A 16,957-nucleotide genomic window follows, 5' to 3' on the forward strand; every position below is an offset into this window, starting at 1 on the left:
AAACTTGTTTGGGTGTGCATCTACAAAACAAACCCTGGTTTTAGAAGACTTAGATCAGTTAAACATTCCCAAGTCTGCACGAATTCATAATTTTTTCTATTCAAACCCAAATCGTAAGCTGAAGATATATATATTTTCCCCCAATTTCTTGTTTATTAAATTTATGTATCCCAGAGAGTAGGAGCGGTGGTGTTGAGAGTGGCACCCCGGGGCACAGGGCGCGGGGCACAAGGCCGGCAGGAGGCGCCCTCCCTTCTGCTGCCTCCAGCGTTGGCCGCTCAGACTCCGCACGGCCTCGTAGCGGCACTTTGCAAACTCCTCGACCGCCGGCGGCGCCCGCAGCTCCGCGCTCGCTCGGCCTCGTCGCGCCCGTTGGACAGCGGGCGACGGAGCGCCCCAACGCGCGGAGCAGGAGGCGCGGAAACAGCTGGGGCGGCACCGCGGAGGTGAGAGTCCGGGCGGGGTCGCGCCAGCCCGCGTCGCCGCGCCCCCCGGGCCGATCCCCGATCCGCGCCGAGGCGCCATCCCGCTGCGCAGCCATGGCCGCCCAGCCGCCGCCCCGCCTTCCTCTGGCTTGAGGCGCGGCCGGGGCCGGACGGGACCATGGCCAGCGCCTCGGATCCCCCGGGCGAGGCGGCCGAGTACCTGCAGGAACTGGCCAGGATCGTCGCGGCTCAGCAGGAGCTGCTGGCGCGCCGGGGGCGGCGCATCGCGGAGCTGGAGCTCCAAGTGGCGCGGCTGAGCAGGGAGAAGGCAGGCCTGCTGGAGCGGCACCGGCGCCACCTGGCCGCGCGCGCGCGCCCGGCCCCCGGCCCCGGCCCGCAGCCTCTGGGCGCCACCCCGCAGCTCTGCGGCCGCCGCGACAAGTAAGCGGGGACAGGGGCGGCGGGCTCGTCGGTGTCGCGCGAACTTCTTCGGGGGGCCCCTTCCTCTGCGAGGCCGGAGGGGAGGATGCCCGTCTAGGGAGCGCCCCGTACGTCAAGAGACCCCGGGGCGAAACGGGGACCCCCGGCGGGAGCGCGGGCGGCCTGGGTCGGGTTTTCGAGCAGGACTGGACGCCCACAAGCCGGGGCGCCCAGCCTTCCGCTCTCCGCGACCGACGGCTGGGGCGCGGCTCCCGCCCTCCCGCTAGCTTTGCTGCGGGCCGGGCTCAGGCTCATACCGGGGACTGCCTGGGGCGCAGAGCTGGAGCATGGTGTTTGTCTCCGGGATTTCCCTGTCATCGAATTCCCTATCCCGGAGACTTCAGGTCCCAGAGGGGAGGGACGCTCCGGGCGCAGACCCCACCCTCGAGCGGGCGGGTCACTTTCGGACTCAGCCCCTCCAGAAGGGACCCTGAGCTGCTTCCACCCCGGGACGCTGAGACCTCCCCTCTCTGGATGCCGCCAAGCCTTCCTTCGCGGCCCTGGGTTAATACCCCGCTCGCCTCATCCTGGCATTACCCGGGGCTATTTCGGACCAAGGATTATGTGGAGACGTGAAGGGGCGAGACTGCCCAATGACGCGGGCCCGTGGCGTCCCCACAAGTTCGCAGCCCGCGGGCTGGCTGCTGGCTCACCTCTGGTGGGTGTTGAAAACTGGTGCGCAGCCCCTCTCCGCGGAAGCCCGGGCACCAGTCCGGGGGCACGAAACGGACTTTGGGTGGGCGGGTTTCAGGTAATGTTGGGTTGGGGTTCCTGCGTCCACGCCCTGTATACCCATTCTGTCCCTATGTCTTTGGGACGCCTAATCCACACTCCATGTGTGGACTGAAGGGAGGAGAAAAATGGTTGGGGGTGGTTGGGAAGAGGAAAGGTGGTGGTCTGCAGTTAACCTTGATCCCAAAATCCTGTGTGGATGAAAAGGTAGGGAGGGCCTCCTGATTCCCAGAAATCCAGGTAAGGTCATCTGAGATCCCATGTCTCCCTCACCGAAGGTGAGTCTGTGCCAGTCTGTAGTCGTGGGGCAGAGGGTCCCTGCCTGCCAACCTGCTTCCTGCGCAGGTTCTGGGCAATGTTCTTGGGCTCTGGGTAGGCTCTGGAGGGGGAGAGTTGTGGGTGAGATCTGGGCATTATCCTTGCCTCTTCCCCTCAATTCCTGCTTTCTTTTTATCCTCGGAAGGAGCAGTGAGGCCTGTGATAGATGTGCCATGTGAGAAAGAAGAGATTGCCTATGTCCTGTGCTCTGCCTCTGGCTCTGAAGTCTTTGGGATCCCCTTCATCACTAGTTCCTCCTACAGTGGTTGTGGGTCAACTAGTGCTACTTTCAGGGGCCTGAGCCCTTGTCTTCCAGGCAAAGACAAAAGGAAAGCTGGGGGCTGCTAGGTAAATCATTTAGTAACCGAGGGAGGTGGCACTCCAGGGTAGGGAGCCCTGCTTTCATAGGAAACAGTGACATGCTGTTGGCCAATGCCTCAAGCACTGTCCCCACATGGATTCCTTTTCCCCTTCAAATTAACCTCTGATATCCAAGTATGAGGATGGGAAGATTCTAAGAGGCAGTGAATCCTGCCTGTATGGGGATCCTCACAGTATGGCATCCTTACTTATTAATAGATGTGGCTTTAGATGCAGGGTTTCACAAGTCCCTAGCCCTGTGTCAGCCTGGCTTCCCTTATTTGAGACACAGTCAGAACCTAAGATAGCATCCCCTTGGAGAGAAATGGTGGCAACACAGTCCCTGACCAAAGTTGTAGGTTAGGAGAGCTTATTCAACTTGAATGTACACACTAAGTGCCTAGGGATCCTATCTAATAAAAGTAATATGCAAATTGACCATACCTTTGCTACACACCCAAGCCACATCCAACAGCCAATCAGGTTAAGTATGCAAATTAACCCAACCAAGATGGCTGCAGCCACAGAGAGAGCAGGAGGCTTGGGTTTCTCTGGTAATGGAGGAAGCCAAGCTTTCCACCTGTCCTGGCAGACCCAGACCTCCACTCAAGGCTACAAAGTTTCAATTATAAAAGATAAATAAATCCCAACAAAAATGGCAGCAGCCATGGAGTTGGAGAGAGCAGGAGGCTTGAGTTGCCCTCTGTGATAGAGGAAGCCAAGTTTCCACAGCCCTGGCCTGCCTTGGCCTCCACTTACAGATACAGTTTCAATTATAGGAGATAAATAAATTCCAGATCCCAGGGCCTCCATTTGGGCCACCGGGGAGCGTGGCTGGCCTGCAAACCACCACAGGCCCCTCACCTAGGCCACCCTACACCCCAAGGGAACCCCCACCCTGATTCAGGACACCCTTCAGGACAAACCAGCCAGCCCTTACCCATGTATCAGGCCCCTAGCCTATCTAATTCTACCTAATAAAATAATAATATGCAAATTGACTGTCACCCCAACACACAAGATGGCTGCCCCCATGTGGTCAAAGATGACTGCCCCATGTGGACACAAGATGACCACCACAGCAGGGTGAGGGCAGCAGGGGAGGGCAATTAGGAGGGATCAGGTCTGCAAGGGAGGGCAGTTGTGGGTGATCAGGCCAGCAGGGGAGGGCAGTTGAGGTGACCAGGCCTGTAGGGGAGGGTAGTTAGGGTCAAACAGGCTGGCAGGGGAGCAGTTAGGCATCAATCAGGTTGGCAGGGGAGTGGTTAGGTGGTGATTGGGCTGGCAGGCAGAAGCAGTTAGGGGCAATCAGGAAGGCAGGCAGGCAGGCAGTTGGGAGCCAGCAGTCCTGGATTGGAGAGGGTGCAGGCTGGGCTGAGGGACACTCACACCCATGCATGAATTTTGTGCACCAGGCCTCTAGTTGTACTATAATGCAGATTCTGGCTTTAGGTCTGGGGCAGGCTGGAGAGCCTGCATTTCTAACAAGCTCCAGAGAGGCAGCTTGGACCACCAGTATATTGACAGGTCATCACTTGAGATCCCATCTTCCCGCATCTGCTTCATTTCCTTTCATGGGAGACTCTTGTGGGGGCCGGTGGGGTTTGGGTAAGCTGGGGGGGGGAATGGGCTGAAAGCTACTTTTCCACACTTGGATTTGAGGTGCCCATGGGTCATTCATGGATCAAGTTGATTTATGCCTAGGGAGCATGGGATAATCCATCCTCTGAGAGTAGCCAGTTTTTAATAAGTGCCTTTTTTATGCAAAGCCAGTGATGTGCATATAAACATGAAAGAAGAAGAGAGAAAAAAAGAGCAGAGAGGAAAAGAATAAACAGCTCTAATGTAGAAAGGGACACGGCAGACAAATTTGGTCTGATGGCCAGTTTGGCACTTGACCATCACACCACTTCTCTTAGCCTCAGGATTTTTAAAATGCCCCCAAAACAGAGATGATCATAGCTGTCTCCCACACTGAGTATGAGTGAAAGTGATGGGTATTGAGGAAACTGGCCCACAGGTGCTTAATGCCATTCAGGTTCTTCCCTCTTCAGCCAGGTTTTCATTTCTTTTAGGCCAACTAAGCACAGGCAGGAGGTGAACTTCCTGGCAACATGGCGAGACCTCCATGTTGGCCTGGTGCAGAGACTTGGAGTGGGGAACACGGCACCGTGAAGAACCGCTGTCCAGAAGTTGGGGTGGGGATGGGGTTGACCATTCTTGTTGAAACAGGAACATCTGTGCATGAGCTCACCAAGACAACAGGCAGGGCAAGGCCACAGCCTCAGAACTGTTTCCTGCTGGGGGACTTTGCTCCACTTTCCCTTGGCGCTGGAGTGCCCACCATCGGCCACTGCCAGTGGCCTCTCCCAGGCCCTGCTGTCTACAGACAGGGGCCCTTGTAGGTCAGGGTCCAAGGAGCATGTCAGGCTAAGCTAGGCCTGGCTTTCCTTTTTCTAAGCAGCCTTGCTGCTCCAGCTTGAAACAGGAGTCCTCTGCTCCTGCTGCCTCTGAACAGGACGGCCCTGACATCTGAAAGGGAGAGTCTCCTGCTGGGGGACAGGTAGGTGCAATTGAACAGGTTCACATAAGCCAACAGTCATCTTAGTACCACCTCACCCAAGCAGTCCTTGAGTAGGATTACTGGGCATGGTGGGAATTTTTAAGCCCAGAAACATTTAAACCCTTTCTCAGAAAGACATTTTTCAACCACCACTGAAAGATATTATCATGAGTGTCTCAGCTTTGGGGAAAACAGGCTGATAACAGGAAAGAAATAGGATACATTTGATTACATTGGGCTATTTAAGTCGTTTTTTGTGTGTGTGTTTTTTTTTTGTGACATCAGAATTTATTTCCAGTGTTCCGTGGGCTACATTCTAACGATGTTTTTAGAACTGTCCCCCTCCCACTAGGGGCTTAGACACATGGTAGGTGCTCAGTAGATATTTAAGTGAATGACTGCAGGGGGATTAATTGAAAAGGACCACTGTGTTTCTTCTAGAAAGCTTGAACTCTAGTAGGCATTGCTGGTTGAGTAACATAGAAAACCAAGTCACTGGAATGACAGCCACGTCTGCTGAGGGCATCCTTTATATGGGTCTTGCTCCAGGTCTTTGCACGGATCACTCCTATGATGTTGGAGCACGAATTTTACAGATGTTGAAACTGAAGCTCAGAGAGGTTATATGACTTGCTCAAGTTCTTCACCTGGCTAGTGGGGGAGCCAGGGGTGGGCTCAGGTATAGGCTCTCTGCTCTCATCCACTTGCCATGCTGAGGAGTGATCATACGACCTCCTGGGGCCATGCCAGTCCCAATCTCTAGTGCTGGAAGGAAGCCTTCATGCAGGGCTTTTGTCTGGCCACACAGGATCTTGTCACCAAAGCCAGGCCCTGCCTTCACCTGAGGTGGCGGTGTGCTGGGGAAAGGACTGAACCAGGTGATCCCATCTAGACTTCCATTTTTTAGAATGTTTGACAGAAGTAAATGGTGTCCTAAAGAGGTCATAGAGGAGGCCTCTGTGAAACAAACTTCTCGCTTTCTCATCCCCTCCAGCCCTCAAGTGCTGTCACATCACCCGAGAGAACACTTTCCTGAAGTTCTGAGCTGGTAACTCACTCTGGGGGAGGTTTTCAGGGGGACTCAGTCTCTGTTACATTACCAGATAAGCCCTCTTCCTGGGTCTGTGGTGACATTAACCATGAGGACTGTGCACTGGTTTGAAGGAAAGCTTGAGGGAGGCCAGTGAAGAGGGATGACTGGAAGCAATGGTGGGAGGAGCTGTACTTGGAAGGGTCTTGGCCCTGAAAGAGTGTCATCCTTTGAAGTAGCTGGGAAGTACTGACCTCATGGTCCTGGTTCTGAAGATCCGAGGGCTTTTTACCATCTTTCTCTCTGTCTTTCTTAGCACAGAGTGGGGACTGTGCAGGCCAGAGATGCTGACCTGTAAGGGTGGCAGAGGGCAATGCTGTGCTCATATTTTCATGAAATCATATTCCTGTTCTCCCAGACAAGATAAAGTCGAGTAGCCAATGCCAGAAGGATGGCCTTCAGCCAGGAATAAGCTGCACCATGCTCGTGAAGTCTTGTCCTGCTCGGACAAAATGTATTCAATTCCAAGGGAGCAGGGTGAGCAGTTCTTACTTTTCCAGCAGATGGTAGAATCTACAGAAGGATCAGAGTATTTCTTTGAAGCTTTCGCCCAGCCATCTGACAAGCTAAACAAATTATTATCTTACAACCTGGAAAACACATCATGAAATGCTTCTTATCTAGCTTGGATTGAGAAACACAGGGAGCAGCATTGTGTGTGAAATGAAATTGAGACCTGCTCGCTTCCAGTGTATGTTTCTGGGTTCAGGTTCAGCCTGTGGTGCTGGAGGAGGTGCGGCTGTGCCCAGTGGAAGGCAGTATGAGGTGTGAGTTTGTGGCATCAGCACTTTTTGTCTGTTGGGTGGCTATATATCAGCTGTTTTGTCTATGAAATTGTTTTGACAACTGATTGTGTTTTTTGTTCTTTGCTTTCTATCCGTTTAAGAAAAAGCAGTGCTTTGCCTGACTTGGGAAGGGCACCATTCTGAGCTTGTTGGGTAGGTGTCATCTTTGTAATTGCCACAGCGCAGCTGAAAAATTGCACAGAGACCATCCAGGAGTTTGGGAAGAACTGGAGTAGGGGAAGGTGAACTGACCTACTTGAAACTACCGGTGAGGCTAGGAGGAGGTCCAGGGCCACAGTCGTGGCCTGGAAATTCTGTGGGCCTTGAATTTGCCACCCCTATCCAGTGCAGATGCAGGCCAGGCTGCAGCTGAAATGGCTCCAACTGTAAACCAAGCTTGGCCCAGTGACAACACTGAAGGAATTTTTAGCCTTTGGAGTTTGAGTCTTGAGCCTTCTGCAGGGCTGGCATTTATTCAGGACACGCCAAGCCAGGTACTACAAACGCTCTGTGCTTTTGTTTTGATTTGGTAAGGAGCTTGAGTTTTTCAATGTGTCTCCTACCCCAACTGGCCTGGCCTTGCTCTGAGGACCCTCTAGGGCACCCAATAACTGGAGCAATTAAGCCCTGCCCCTACAGTGTGTCCCGTCCTGCCTCAGCCACCTCCCAGCAGTTTGGACTTTACAAATAAGGCCAGGTGTCATCCTTAGCTCCGAGGCGTTTCCCCATGTAAGATGGAGAGGGCTCCTTTTGCTCTGGAAGCAACATGGAGGGATTGTGGAGGTGTTTGGCATTGTATGACACAGTGAATGGAAGCTCTAGGGCCAGAGATAGTTAAGTTATTGAGAATGCTTTTGAAGATTGTTTTTCCCCAGTGGGTTTTAATTACTTTTTAAATTTTTTTTATTGTTTGAAGTATTACAAATTGTGGTACATATATCTCCTTTTTTCTCCCCATTGATCTCTCCCCCGCCCCCCGCCTTCCCTACTCCCCAGTACATGCCCTTACCTGCTCTTCCCCCCCGCCCCGTGTCTTGTATTCATTGGTTATGCTTATATGCATAGGTACAAGTCCTCCGGTTGATCTCTTACAGCCCCTCCCCCAACACACACACACACACACACACACACACACACACACACAACCTTCCCTGACTTCCTGCTGTAGTTTGGCAGTCTGTTTGATTCTTCTTTGCCTCTGTATCTGTTTTTTCCCCATTTCTTTCCTTTAAAAACTCTTGCCTCTGCAGACTAGAAATAAACATATAATAACAAAAAATGTTTGAGTCCCAATTTCAGTGTCCAACAGTTCTGAGTCCCCTTTTCAGTGTTAAATAGTTTCTTATGTGTACATGTCAGCAATGATATCTGGATGATGGAGAGATGGTGGCAATGCAAGTCTAACCCTCTCTGGTTTGGTCTTAGGCAACCTGCAGCGATGCACAGCTGCTGACTGCTAGCGTGGCAAGGCGTCGTCAAGTGTCTTTCATCTCTGGACTCTTTCTCCTCTTGTCTTCGTGGTTGGAGTAGTCCTGTCAATTCCTCTCTGTTGCAGGAATCCACCTGGTCTTAGAGTTGTTTTCTGAAAATATGCAGACATATTCTCGACCAAAAGTTAATAAAGGAATCTTCTATATAATTGATTTGGGATCCTTTTTATCTTTCCTTTGTCTTATTTAGACACCATGTGTGTTTTTCATGGGTGTCTTGCTATTAGCATTACATATGAAAATTAATTTTGTAAAGTAAAAATTTTCTACATATAATTTACTTATAGGATATTTTTCCTTACATAATATTACACTATTATCCCCCCCTTTTTTTAATTAATGGAGGCTTTTGTAAATTTTATAATGCAGTCTTGATAACTTTAAATTTTATTTTTTTTGCCCAAAAATATGATTGCTTCAGTTCATTTCATGTTTAGGAATTTTACCATGAGATGAACTACCAATAGAAATTTTAGTTACTACTTTAGGAACAGTTTTTTGTTTAGTACAATTAAATTTTCTTGAATATTCACTTATTTCAATTAGCCTATTTAAATTAATCTGAAAAATTGATTACAATTTTACTGTCAAATTTAATACTCTAACAACAATCTTAGCTTACTCTGTAAATATTAGTGGAAAGTATTATTTGCATTCTTGAGTAGGCCCTGAGCATCTTGGTGCTAGGCTAGATATAGGGCAGCTGCTGTCCGCCAAGTCTCTGTTTGTACCTGGGTCCCAATCTGAGCTGGGCCAAGTCTCTATCTCCTGTGTCCCGATATGAGGTGGGCATGGGAAGCAAAGCAGCTACGGGGGCAGGAGACCTCCCTCTGAAAGGGTGAGGGTTCAAGCCCCTGCAAGGTTGGGGTTATGAGGGTTTGTGCTCCACCTCTGTTGACCCCCAAGTTCTCTCCTGATGGCCCCTCCGAGACTGTGCCTGTCTTGGTTGTTCCTTCCCTGAGGAATCTTACCCGTCTCTGGCTTTCAGCCTGGAACAGGAGCAGAGCCCCAGCTCCCTGTGATCCATCACAGGAGTCGACCCCCAGTGATTGATTGATCGCAGGGAGCAGGAGCGGACGGACCCCCAGCAATCGATCGCAGGGATCTGGGGCTCCACTCCTGCCCAAGAGGCTTTTGGCCTGGGCAGGGCTCAGCCCACGATTGGTGTGAACTATAGAGGAAACACCTTTTCTGACTGCACATTGGCTAAACTTCCTTTATGCCACTGGTAATATTCTTAGTAACATGGGTAATAAGAATTCAAAAAGGTGATCCAGGGTTTCTTCCACCACACTTCTGGAGAAAAAATGAAGTTCCGCTGCTAGAGGGCTAAGAAATGTCATATCCTGCTCTAGCTGGTTTGGCTCAGTGGATAATGCCTAAACTTGCCAACCACAGGGTCTGGGTTTGATTCTGATCAAGGGCAGGTACCCGGGTTGCAGGCTCCTCTCTGGCAGGGGCCCAGATCAGGGCTCCTGCAGAAGGCAACCAATCAAAGTGGTCCTCTCACTTTGATGTTTCTCTCTGTCTTTCCCTTTCTCTTCCACATTCTCTAAAAGTCAATGGGAACATATCCTCAGGTGAAGATGAAAGAAAGAAAGAAAGAAAGAAAGAAAGAAAGAAAGAAAGAAAGAAAGAAAGAAAAGAAAGAAAGAAAGAAAGAAAGAAAGAAAGAAAGAAAGAAAGAAAGAAAGAAAGAAATGTCATATCCTATGAAAGACACACATTGAAAGTTGTCATTTTTTTCTTGGTGAAGGGACTGGAGTCCATGTTGATGAAAACACCTTGGTGGCTGTGGTGACTGGCAGTGGCTGCAGCAACGGGGTGATGGAGCTGGTGCCTTCCCCTGATCAGCCCAGTCACCTCCCGCAAAGGGAGGCCAGGCTGTAGCTTAGACTCACTCCCCATGGGGTTCAGGCTTAAGCCGTCAGTAGGACATCCCCTGAGAGCTCCCAGTATGTGGAAGGGGACAGATTGGGCTGAGGGACCCCATCCCCAACCCCCAAGGCACTAATTTCATTTCCCTAGTATAAAAAATAAAATAAAAATAAAACGTTAAATCTAATCTATACTAGTGGTCACAATAACCTTAAGAGAAATGGTTTCATGTGACAAAGAGTTTTAAATGAAATTCTCTGTAGTCTGAAAATTATTTTGGAAGGAAACAAAGAGAAGTTTCCTTCAACAGTTGTAAGGATTATAATTGAAAGTCAATATATTTGGCCTCTTGAACTAAAGTAAGTAATTTGTGTTTTTGCCTCCCTGACAAATTTTATATAAAGTTAGAAAAAGAAATTGACAGCCAGTTTGAAATTGAATTGCCATGGCCTAGAGCAAAGAATATCCTTACATGATATTATTCTACAATGTCATTATAATTTTAGATATTTTACAACAGCATATTGTACAATTATTCCAAGCAAACTTATAAACTAATTCTTTGAATGTTTGGCAGCAATTTAAAAAAGGACATGAAAGGATTTAATCCTTTTCAGAAGGAATTAAGGCACTGGGAAGGCACCTGAGCATTCTTTTTTGCCAAGCGGGATGTCTTCTCATAATCCAATTGCCCTCAGCTGTTGCCTGAGCTTTCTGTTCATGCTGAGCTTGAAGCCTCATGATGGCCGGTACCATGGATCTGTCTCTCTCCCAATCATGTGAGGTGGGCTCTCCCTGGAGAAGAAACCTGAGTTCCCCAATGTTGTTGTTGTTGGTTTTTTTGTTTGTTTGTTTGTTTTTTTAATGTTTTCAAATGTATGGAAAAGTTGAAAGAATTGTACAAAGCAGAACACCCCCCCCAGTTTCTACAAAGAAGGTTTTGCAATGTTTGCTTTATTACATGTATGTCTATCCTGGAAGGTGTTTGGGACTATGTTGGTGTGGGGCTAAGGAAGAGGGAGAGACTAATATTTATGAAGTGTCTATGTGGCCCAGGAGCCAGACTGAGTACTGCACACACACTGCCTCCATGTCCTTGTATTCAGTGTTTTTGAGTGACTCACATAGGATTATTGTTCTTGATTGAGGCAATTCTCCCTCTGCCTCTACTATGTGACAGGGTCATAGACCCATACAGGGCAGGTTGCAGAGATAATCAGGCCTGGATAGGAAGTGGGGATAAGTGTTGTGCAACCCAGAGCAGGAAGAAGATGGCCACTCAGGTGTCAACACAGGCTTCCTGGAGGAGGTGACATTAGAGCCAGGGCTCGAAGAACAAGAGGAGGAGGAGGATATTAAAGCAAAGGAAAACAGCACATGTGAAAGGCTAGGTGAGAAGGTAGGTGGCATATTTGAGGTGGCTGGTGATGTCATGGTCATCCAGGCCTGTGAGTAGGGATGATGGGCCAGATAAGGTCCAAACAGGCATGGACTAGCCTGGGGACAAGCTTTATCTTCTGAAGCTGTGCTTTTTCTGATCCCTTATTAGGAAATGCTTGGTTTTCCTTCTTGGAGGGCAAGATTTACAAAGGATCAACATAGGAATCCTGGATTTTGCACCTACATTTAGAACAATTCGATTATAATCAAACCACAGTAATGACTGAACCCACTCCAGGTGCTGTATGCTGAGCACATTCTCCTTTGCATCCCCACTGACACCCTGACTCTGTCTTATCATCCCATTTTTCAGATGTGAAAACTGAGGCTCAGAGAAGTTAAGCAGTTTGCCCAGTGACCTAGTGGTGAGGCGTGTTTGTCTTCAAAGTCCATGCAGTTTGCCATCACACTGTGATGCTTCAGAGCTCTTTATTGATGTGTGAATGTTTTGCACATATTTGGAGCCCTTTTTAGATATGGTATGATCAACTCAACCAAACTTTTGGCTTCAGAAAGCAGAATTAAGTTTAATATCCCATGCAAGCACAGCTATGGTTTTTTCCTTTTGAGATTTGACCTCTCACCTGCTGGGGTCACCTTGGAGAAATTTTTACTGCCAGGAGCCTGAGTTCCTTTTCAGAAATGGCGGGGTCACAGGCAGTAGGTGTACCTGTGCAGGGGAAGGGACTCTCAGGCATCAAAGACCCAGCCAGTGCTGGACATTTCACCTTGAGTTGGCCCCAATTTCCCATTCTAAACATGTGAACCACCTACAAAGCTGTTGGTGAAGCAGCTCAGGGCCTTTCTACATGTGTTCATTCACCAGGACATATTGGAACCGACCCATGGTTGTTTTGGAGGATTGGCATTTATGCCACCTCTGGCTCTGCCGTCCCCCTTGTTGGTTGAATGGCCTGTTTACTCTGCATATACCCTTGCATGAAGAGGGTCTGAACTTGCAGAGAATCAAGGCACCTGGAGGTGGCCCTCCTCATCTGGACCACAGTGAATAGGGCTCATCAAGGGCTAAGAAGGGCCTCCATTGATGGCATCATGGGTAAGTGAGTTTGGTAGAACCCATTGTTTGTAACATGCCTGTGAAATGGCCGACAAGGTGGGGCTGGAGCTAGGTGCTGGAGGTAGACACTGTCTTCCTGGATGGTCTCAGTGTTAGGTCCAGCCTTCAGGAACCCTTCTAGGGAAGTGTGTGTGTGTGTGTGTGTGTGTGTGTGTGTGTGTGTGTGTGATTTGGGGATGGGACCTAGGGTCCCTAAACAGTCAGAAGTTGGATGCAAATGGTAGCTGGCCCATGTGGTTACCCAGGGGTAAGATTCTGGTGGGATCCTGGCCCGGAGCCTTAGCTCTTCTTTCTCTCCTTGGCCTGTGAGATGAACCTTCCTGAGCTTCAGCTTCATTGTCTCTAATGGGAACAGTGATGCCTGGGTCTCTCTTTTGGGGTTGCCCTGTAGGGGGTGGAGTGCCTGGCATGGTTGAGACACAGCAAGCAGACAGTGTATGTGGAGTAGAGTGAGTGAGGGGATAGTGTGGGAGAGGAGTGGGAGGGGACCCAGATGTTGGGTGGGCAAGGTGAGCACAGAAGGACTTTGGGAGACAGGAGTCCCTGGATGGTACTGCGGAGGAGGGCTATAATTGCATTAAGGTATGGACAGGACTTGGCTCCTGGAGATGGAGACGAGGTGACCAGTGAATAGTAAGTTGTATAGTAAGTTGAATAGTAAGTTGAGATGCTTCAGGACTTGGGTGATGCAGGGACTTTCTCTCCTAGAGTTCTGGTGGAGGCAGACAAGAGCAAATGGGTTTTAGATAAAAGGAACAGGGTCCTATTTGATATTTTCCTCCAATACCTGCCTGTCTAGATGGGAAGGAGATCATTGCTTTACCAGAGGAAAGCTCCATGTGCTATGTCAGTCTTTGTTGCCTTCAGCGTTTCTTAGACTAGTGAGTGAGTGGGGACCATCCAACATCCCTGGACCCTACCTCAAGCTCCTCCCATTTTACTCATCTTTCTGGAGGAGCAGCCTGAGCAGGGATGCCCACTTTCCCCAGGATGCCCAGGGATTCTAGATGGTTCCTGGTCTGAGTACACATGTATGTAGTATGTAGACTGTGGCAATGGTCAGTACACGCACTCTGTGACCACAATACTCCCTCTACCACGTACCTGCTCTGTCTTCTCTGGCCAGTTAACCTCTCTGTATCTCAGTTTTCTCACCTATAAACATCACTTTTTCCATAAACGGTCGTGAGGATTAAATCCTTAATATACAAATGCAGAGTATTCCTCATTTTTACTAGCTTCTACCCTGTTTCCCCGAAAATAAGACAGTGTCTTATATTAATTTTTTCTCCCAAAGTTGCACTAGGTCTTATTTTCGGAGGATGTCTTATTTTCGGGAAAACACGGTATGACTTTTCCCTCTTTCTAGGTTGAGAAGTTAATTTGATGTTAGAGAAAAGTTATGGGGATGGGACCTAGAGTCCCTAAACAGCCTGAACTTGGATTTGGATTTGGATTTGAGCATACACCTATTATCTATCTACCACTCATCCTTCTGCACATCTGGTGCAGCTGTTTTTGAGTCAAGCCTTGTAAGACTTGCTGTCATAATCTCTTTAAACTTCACAGCTTCTTCACAGCTTCTTTACAGCTTCTTCACATGTAGGATAGTCGTGGAGACTTAATGTTATTAAAAAACAGAATGCTCCCCACAATAAAGCAGAGCCCACCATTGGTTCACATCTCTTTCTAGACTTCTTTGAGGCTTTACTTCCCCCCAGCTCAGCAGTTATCAAACTTCTAGAGGATTTGTCTAGACTGTTATAGGGGTGTTGAACTCAATCAGAGAAGGGGCCAAAATCTAAAATCCAGCCTAAATCCCGGGCCGAATGGTTTACTGAACAGTCATAAACTGTCATTGTGGTGGAAACGCAGCGGAGTGCAGTGATGACAGCGCGGTGCGGGCCACATTGCAAGGCCTGGCGGGACGGATTTGGCCCGAGGGCCTTGTGTTTGACACATGTGGATCCAGTGGTGTATTACAGTCCCCTACTATGATTGTATTGTTGTCAATCTTTATCTTGATATCTTCCAGTATTGGGTGCATATATATTTACTAGGGTTATATCCTCTTGTTATATCGATCCCTTTTATTATGAAGTGGCCTTCCTTATATTTTGTTATGGCCTCCACTTTGAGGTCTATTTTGACAGATATAAGTATTGTTACCTCAGTTTTTTTTTTTCATTTCCATTTGCCTGAAAGATATTTTTCCATCCCTTAACTTTCAGTCTGTGTTAGTTCCTTGTTCTGAGGTGGGTCTCTTGTAGACAGCATATATGTGGGTCATTTTTTTTAATCCATTCAGCCACTCAATGACTTTTGATTGGAGCATTTAGTCCGTTTACATTTAAAGTTATTATTGATAGGTTCTTGTTTGTAACTATTTTTATTTTTTTGTGCCTGTGTTCCTTCTTCCCTTTTTAGTTCTTCTTTTTACACCAGTCCCTTTAGCATTGTTTGCATTGCTGGCTTGGTGGTGATAAACTCCCTTAGCCTTTTTTTTTTTTTTTTTGGTCTGGGAAGCTCATTATTTCCCCCTTCAATTTTGAATGATAGCCTTGCTGGATAGAGTATTCTTGGATTCAGTCCCTTGCTTTGCATCACTTGGTAAATTTCCTTCCATTCTTTTCTGGCCTGATGTGTTTCTGTTGAGAAATCATTTGATAATCTAATGGGAGATCCCTTGTATGTTACTTTCTGTCTCTTTCTTCCAGCCTTTAAGATTCTCTCTTTGTCCTGAACATTTGCCATCATAATCATGACATGTCTTGGTGTGGGTCTTTTTAGGTTCATCTTGTTTGGAACTCTGTGCTTGTGTGATATTTTTCTTCCCCATATCAGGGAAGTTTTATGACATTATTTCTTCAAATAGGTTTTCTAGCCCTTGTTCCTCTTTACAGGGGACTCTTTAGAGTATAATAAAACCTGTCCAGTAGACAGAACATCCCACTTATCCTCATTGCCCAGGCAGAATGAAGGCAGGGGCAGGAGCTAGATGAGAATTTTGGGAGTGGAGACCAGAAGTGGCAGGCCCTAGGGGAGAAAGCTGCTAAGCAGGAAGACAGGTGTATGAGTATGAACCCAGACAAGCGAAGTGAGCAATGAGGAACCTGCACAGAGCTCCCTCAGGGACAAGGAGAATGAATTATTTGTCTTTGCTGTTCCTGTAAGGGGACCTGAATATGTGTTGAATGAAAGAACAAATGAATGAATGAGTAAATGAATAAGTAAATGAATGGCTCAATCTAGGAGTCACTTTAAATTCTTTGGGTACCTGTGGCTGCGTCACAAACTAAATCCTAGAGGCTTCAACCAAGCACCTTTTGTATCTTGAGAGTCTACCATCAGGGCTGGGCAGGTCTTCAGTGTTGAATCTTCTCTTTGTTGTCAGTAACTCAGTAGTATTCAAATTGTGGGTGGGCTGGTCTGAAGGCTCCAAATTAGCTTCATTACATGTCTGGGAACTTGTGGATACCAGTATGTCTGGAAGTCTGGGCAAAGCTGAGACTGCTGACTGGAGTATCTACACGTGATCTCTCCAGCCTGGAGGTCTCAGGGCATCGCACTTTTTGGGTGATGACCCAGGGACCCAAGGGCGAGTGGGAAATGGGACTGGACTTTGGGAATTTTGTGACTAGACTTTGGCAAATCTTGAGGGTCACTCCTGCCACATCCTGTTGGTCAAGTGGATCCCAAGGCCAGGTTAGAATTATACTCCACTTTCAGTGGGAGGAGGAGTGAGGATGAGCAGCTTTCTTTAACTCACCACAGGCCATGTGTCACATTTCCCACCTCAAGGTAACAAAGTCTTGGACAGTCAGGGCTTACCTGCAGGTGGGCCCAGTTTTTGCCTCTGTGTGAAATGTGGCAGCCTGCCCTGCCCTTTTGGGGTGACCTTTTGGTGCCAGGTGACTCTCTGTGGGTGGATGTTATCTGAAAAGCATTCTCCCATAGTTCCTTAGGAGACCAGCACCCTGAGCTGGGAATATCTATCAGGCCTGTGACCTGACCAGGAGCTGTGCTGGGGGGTAGAGCTGGCCCGCACCCCACACCCTCTTACTGGGGAAATACTAGCTCACTCTCTGCATCCCCTTCTCTGAGCTTTTTTGTGAACTCCTGCCATTGAGTGAAGCAGCTAAAGCATCCAGGGAGAAGACAGGGGTCCAGAGGAAATCAGGACTGCTGATGTATTTTGATAACTGCAGTGATTAAATGCAGTAAATGATGCTGCATTCCCATTTCTGCCTTCTCTCCCAACATTATGGCTAGTATTAGCAGCATCACTCCTGCCCGGGGAGTGGGTGGGGGTGAGGCA

At 48.5% G+C, this 16,957-nt stretch overlaps 1 protein-coding gene across 6 annotated transcripts in view; it reads left to right on the top strand.

Annotated features, from left to right (window-relative positions):
- Positions 1-384: 384 nt before the first annotated feature.
- Positions 385-16,957, top strand: part of IQSEC1 (IQ motif and Sec7 domain ArfGEF 1) — a 392,746-nt gene continuing 376,173 nt past the window's right edge. For 2 of the 6 annotated variants that reach the window (XM_036448653.2, XM_045584160.1), the window contains exon 1: positions 408-866. In XM_036448653.2, coding sequence (XP_036304546.2) covers positions 604-866 — 263 coding nt within the window. In that variant the 5' untranslated portion in view covers positions 408-603. Of the gene's footprint in view, positions 867-16,957 lie in introns of all 6 variants that reach the window. The other 4 variants (XM_036448654.2, XM_045584158.1, XM_036448660.2 and 1 more) reach the window with 4 other exon arrangements.

This window comes from Pipistrellus kuhlii, unplaced genomic scaffold, assembly GCF_014108245.1.
Source record: "Pipistrellus kuhlii isolate mPipKuh1 unplaced genomic scaffold, mPipKuh1.p scaffold_m20_p_2, whole genome shotgun sequence".
NCBI classification, from domain to species: domain Eukaryota; kingdom Metazoa; phylum Chordata; class Mammalia; order Chiroptera; family Vespertilionidae; genus Pipistrellus; species Pipistrellus kuhlii.